This window comes from Limulus polyphemus, unplaced genomic scaffold (assembly GCF_000517525.1).
Source record: "Limulus polyphemus unplaced genomic scaffold, Limulus_polyphemus-2.1.2 Scaffold83, whole genome shotgun sequence".
NCBI classification, from domain to species: Eukaryota; Metazoa; Arthropoda; class Merostomata; order Xiphosura; family Limulidae; genus Limulus; species Limulus polyphemus.
The window spans coordinates 944358-950852 of record NW_013665693.1 but is presented as its reverse complement, the minus strand read 5'-3'; the positions used below and the strand labels follow the sequence as shown (position 1 = coordinate 950852).

The following is a 6495-nucleotide window of genomic DNA, read 5'->3' as shown; positions in this document are numbered from 1 at the left end:
TCATGAAATAGTAGTTCAGTAAAATTTTGAATGTTAGTCAACTAACAAGATGACACAACCTTTCACCTGTGACCCATATCGAAAGGGTTAACTTACTGGACAGCATTAGCTTGAGGGTAGGTGGGTATTACATTTCCATGGAGGCAGCTCCCTGCTCTTCCCCCCCTTGCTAGTGCCTTCACTGGTTTTCCAACTAAACTATAAACATGTTTAAAAAAATTCCCATACTACTTAGAGCAATGACTTTGCTCAACAAAACAAACACCTCAACTAATGTTGCTCTTTGCCAAAAATAAACAAAGAATTTAGTTAGAGGAGAATATACTCTTTATATTGGTTATCAGCATGTTTATCAACTATGTACACTTAACTATATAATTGTCTTGAAAGACATAGAAGGATGGGAGGGACAGTTCTTGTGGGTTTGACAAATTTATTGATAACTTATAAAATCAAGAAGGTAGGCAGATTATATTTTTGCTTGTAATTATGTATAATTTGTGTTTCTAAATTATTAGACTATATAAGTTATGTTGTTGAAGTTAAAGTTTTAACAGTGAGAGTTCAGAGTATGGACATGTCATGTGATACAAATGATGATTGAGAATTTCTTTAGATAACATAGAGATTTTTAATTATAAATTACATTTTGATGGCAGCTTTATTGACTTGCATTGATAATAACATTTTTCATATTTTAATGCAACTTTGTAACAGATTGCTCATTCACCCTTTGACCCTGCCATACAAAGAGTTAAACATCTTACGAATAAATATGCAGCTTTCACAGTTTAAATATCAAACACCAACACTCCCTAAATATTTTTGAATTTGCTAATGTTTTATGTTAATATGTTATATTATGAGGAGTAACATCCTCCTACTTTTGTTTTAACTTTAAGAAGTTTAAATTTTACCACAGACATGCTAATCATAGTTACAAACATACTAATTGTAAAGTAATTAACATTTTAACTACACTGTATTCACAAACACAGTTACTTTTTTAAACACTTGCAACAAACACCCAACTTGGAATAGAAAGGAGAATGAACCACAGTAAAAAATATTAAATCCTAATGTGGAGTATATTTAAGGTTGCTCCAAAAAATGTCTCGCAATAGACGTTGGAAGTTTTGTGACATAAACACTTATATGAATTTTTAGAGCCAAAATTAGATACTATTTATAAGTTTGTGTGAAATTTCATGCAATTTGGTTTACTATTTTCATTTTGAAAAGGAAAAAAATCAAGTGATATCAGAGTATAGTTAATGTTACATCCTTAAAGATAATTTTTTATTTGGTTTTAAATTCAGTGATCATGTTAACCATATGTTTTTTTTCCAGTGACATTGGGTTTTTAACAAATTTAAATTTGCAGTCATTAACAGAGTATTAGCATGTTATAGACAATGTTAATTATATATTTTCACTGAAAACATAGCAAGTATGAAAGTTTGACTGAAGTTATGTTAGATGTGGTAATGATGACTTTAAACATAAATACTACAAGTAATGTATTAGAAGATTGTACTAGCTACTTACTAAGGAAATTAAATATAGAGAGAGAGGCTTTGGATTTCCACAGTGATATTTTTTCTTTATTTTTTGCAGGTGATGAAGGCTCTGAAAATTAGTTAAAGCTCACTTAATTGCATGTCCCTGGTCTTGTTCTGAATCCAGGGCTAATTATCTTAATTTAACATATGTGTTGGTGTTTTTGTACATACAATACAAATATATATTAAAAGTCATAGTATGTGGATTATGAAAGACCCATACAGACCTGTTATCTTTGATATAAACACTGTATTTTAAGTATTTACGGTTGATATACACATACAAACACACGTATTTACAACTATAATTTAATTTTTACTTTAGATATCAAGTTACTAAAAATTATAAATTCAGCATTGATGTACTGTGTAAAGTTTTTACTGATGATGTAAATTTTTGTTATGGAAAATATGGTTCAGTTGGATATAATTTTGTAGAAAATGCTTCTTTTTTATGTTACAAGTTTTCATACACTTAGGATAGTATAGGCAGTTAGGAGATGCTTTGTTTTCCTGCCCAGTGTGCTTTTCTTGAAAAATCTGTAATGTGAATATTCTTAAACTTTTAGTTTTCAAATTTTATAATAGATTGTTGACACCAGGTATAATTTTGTAGATATTGCACATGTACTTTCTCTAAATCTTTTAATGTATCTGGTATATATATAGGTAGGTTGTGAGGTAATAACATAATCCTTGTGAAGTGATTATTAACCATGATAAATTTAAACTCGGTATAGCATATATATATATATATATATATGTGTGTGTGTGTGTTCTCAAAAAATGCGTAATGTTAAGTTTTAATTTGGACACTATGACTTGTGTTAATGTTCTCAGTCTTTTTACAGAATGTCAAAGATTATAGCAAAATCCTGTAGATTGAATATTGAAAATTTTAGTATATAGAATTATAAACTTTCTAGTTAGTTTTGAAATTAATGTGCAAAAGTTTTGTAAGAAAAATTCACAGAAGAAAATTACAGTTGCATTTCGATAACAGGAAGTGTTCAATATGTTTTACTACTTAAAGTTCCTTTATTTTTGAGTTTTGTTCACTTTCACATGAGACTGAAGGTCAAAAATACAATATTTTCATTATTTGAGAAAGATAATATTATAATGCTTCTCAGAAAATTATACTGCTTACTTAAACAGTAAAATGGTTAATCCAGCATTAAAGTTACATGGAGATTTATTTTGTTTTGCTGTAATTCATTGAAAAGCTACAATTGCTGCTCAAGTAAAAGTCTTAAATATTAGTTAGTTTAGTATATAAGAGAAAACTGTTAAGCATGAAAACTACTTGGAAATTTTACAACAAACTTTTATGGTGTGTGACGAAGCATCATAGAAATACAAAGAGAAGTTCATTTAATAAGAGTTTTTGGTAAAATTGAGAAAATAAATATTAGTCTATTACTTAAGATTGTGTAGGGCATGTTACAAATTTAAATTTTCTTTCATACTATCAGAAGTTGGATATTTAGGTTTTAATGAAATGGGTATAAATAAAAGCTTCTCAAAAACAGCTTTATGACTTTTGATTTACTCCACTGTTTGTAAAAACACAGTTGTGGAACCCCCTGATTTTAAAACCTTTTTAGGATATTTTCATCAAATTTACAAGATTGTTGTCAGACAAGTTTTGGGTGCTAGTTGATCCTGTGGTAGAACTCTCAATTTTGGAGCTGACAAACCAGGTTTGAATGCATGCAATACTTCAAAATATTCTCTGCATTTTATGCTTAAAGTACATCATAAGAATGATAGTCAATCTCTTATCATGGATAGTGGGTGGTAGGGTACTTCTGGTGGGTAGTTCAAAATTAGGGACAGCAGCAGTTAGCCTAAATAGCTTTGTCATAAATTCAGAAATACATACTTTTTAAGAATACCTGGTAGATATAAGTTAAAAGTTTTGGAAATATTTTTTCCATCTAAACAACCTAATCTTTTATATTGGGCATTGAAATGAAATACATAATGTACATTTCAGTAGTATTGTTGTCTTTTAGACTTATTTGTCACTTACCTCTTATGTTGAAGACAAATCAAAGGACAGTAGGACATTCTAAAATATGACATACTGATTAATAATGTGAAAAGCATAAGATGTCAATTGATCCTTATCATTTACACCTATAAAATCATGAAAGATGTTTTCTTATTTAATCTTTGGCCTCTCATTTAGAGGCAGCATCGTTGATCAAACATGTTTTCACTCAGGAAAGAATAAAAGAACAAACAAATCATAATAGTATTCCAAAAAGTTCATTTGACCATAGTTTTGTTTTTAATTATTTTGTAATTTGGACAGAAGTTAAATGAACTAACATGATGAAATTTGTTTTCTTCATCAATATGAGAAGGATAAACAAAGCTTTGTAGTCCTATAAATATAATACAATGGATAAGGTCAGCATTTGTGAAATGAATTGGTAAAACTTGACCTATGATGTGTTAGTGAGGCTTCTGGCTTTTAACTTGTAAAGCTCATTTTCTAAGCATATTTCATAAACCCAATAAAAACTGTTTCAAATACATTATAAGTTCAAGGGGCTGATGAGTATTATAGTAATATAAATATGTACTGCTAGGTCTTTTATTTACTTTTGTTCACATTTGTGGTTGTAAAATAATAATCAGATCTGTATACATAACACGAGTTTGAATGTGATTGATATTATAATCACGTTTTATGAACTCAATCTTTTTAACACGTGCAGACTTCATAATACTATAGGGTATTATTTAATAATTTAGGCAAAATGCTCCGAGTCATTTAGTGTATGAAAGTTTTAAAAGATGATTTATTTTATAAATTAAAATGTAATTGACAAATAAGAGAGAAACATAATGTGCTTTAAAGAAGAGATGAAAAATATAATAGTTGGTGGAACATTTTGATTTTGTTGGCCATATTCAGCAAAGTTGACACAAAGATACAATTAGAAAAGGCTCTCCTAAACTCCAACCTAGACATCATAATTATTAGAATGGCAACAGAAGCCTCATTAGGCTATGTCATAGTGGTAGTGGAAGCAAGTATCACTGTAGAGCCACCTTTATCAAACAGGATGATGTTGAACAGGATGGCTAATTGGGCTGTGGTACTTCTATTCCAAAATGTTACCATGTTCATGGAAGCTGACACACCAGGTCTTACAGGTGTCCTCAGGAAGTTTGCCCATAAATATGTTACTGGGGTCTGACTGGACGCTTCAAAATTATATATTGATAAAACAAGACTAGAAATAGAAGAGTTTACTGACATCGTGCATAAAAGCAATATACATATCACAGTGCTATAGGAAACAAAACTTACTAGGAAAAAAAAAGATAAATCTATTTGGAAGACTATAATCGAAAAAGATAGAGAAAATTGCAGTGAAGGAGAAATAGTTTTTTTTAATCAAAAACTCTGATATCAAATTTGAAAAGACTGAATCAGCTGGCCCTATAGTACTTGAGAATGATAGTAATTTCAGAGTTAATTTAGTCATTATCCATCTTCCAGATCAGTCCAAGCTCATAATCATAACTGTTTATCATCAAGATAGGTCAATATTCAGTATCAATCTAACATCATCACATATTGAAATAAAAGATGTTCTGACTGTTGGTGACTTCAATGCAGAAAACATCCTTGATCATAATGGTTCACAAGTAGAAGATTTATACATCAACCTTAGCATCTTAATGCTCAATGATGGAACTAAGATATATTACTCAATAACCCATGCAACTCTGTTTTAGACTTGTCTATGATTACTTACCATTTGGCTGAATGATGTGAATAGAAAATACTTCCACAAATGTAGATCTAAAAGATGCCAATGCTTTTGTTTGGTTAGAGCTAAGAAAACAAAGGTCTCATATGTATGGTGCTTTTAGTTTTTTTTTTACTGTTTATTTGGAGAATATGTAGCATTGATGCTACCAATATATTCTTCTAAATTACTCAGCAGACAGGCTGTTTTGGAGGATAAAAATACTGTTTTTTTTGTAATTCCACACAAAAAGCAATCTTATGATCCCAAAATCAAAAGGAGCAAATTTGTAAAATATCAAAGCAATTGCAACTACATGATGACTAAAAATGTTTACATTTTTAAAAAAACCTGAAAATTACAGAAACTGTGAAGGGCTTGTTCTTGTAAACATTAAGTTAGGCAGGTTATATTGTAACTGACATTTCTCATACATTGCTCAGTGGTGTCTTTTACAATGTCTACCAAATATAAAAACATTAAGAATTCCATGAATTTATGGCCCATTGGTGGATCCACTTGCTGATAGCTTCTCGGGTTAATACGTAGGTATCCAACAAACTAATCATGAACAAAGAATTTTATCTGAATAGTACCATTCATGATCTAGAAGTTCTGATCTCAAAGGCTTGTAATGCTCAAATTCAGGGTTTGATCCCTGTGATGGGCATAGCACATAAATCCTATTATGTATTTATGTGCTTAGCAATGTAGTCTAATGTGTCTAGAGGAAAATTATCCAATTTCTAATTAGTATTATCAGTCTACTGTTACCTGATCTATTAATCAAATGTTCATGAGAGAACTCGTGATGCAATAAGAGACATGAAAACAATATCGTTTTATTCCGTTAATTCAATATGGATTTAGCCATAACAGGTTGATGTTTGATATGAAATATAGGTGTAATAATTATGTTCGATCTGTCCAGCACTATTGCAGGAATAAGTTTACTTGAATGATGTAGTTGTTATTGTGTACAAAGCTACACAGTGTACTATGCTCTTCCCACCACGAGAATCGAAATCAGATGTTTTAGCGTCGTAAACTTGCAGACTTGCCGTTGAGCATACTTGAATGGAAATTATGCTTCTAGAAAGAAATTTGCATATCCACAATTCAACAGCTTCATCAAAGATTCGAAGGCAACAACTAAAATA

At 30.2% G+C, this 6495-nt stretch overlaps 1 protein-coding gene across 1 annotated transcript in view; it reads left to right on the top strand.

Moving 5' to 3' along the window:
- The window catches only part of LOC106467812 (NEDD4 family-interacting protein 2-like), a 31715-nt gene extending 25587 nt beyond the window's left edge, over nucleotides 1-6128 (top strand). The window contains exons 7-8 of the mRNA XM_013928193.2: nucleotides 345-347; nucleotides 6099-6128. Coding sequence (XP_013783647.2) covers nucleotides 345-347; nucleotides 6099-6113 — 18 coding nt within the window. The 3' untranslated portion in view covers nucleotides 6114-6128. The remainder of the gene's footprint in view (nucleotides 1-344; nucleotides 348-6098) is intronic.
- Nucleotides 6129-6495: the final 367 nt, after the last annotated feature.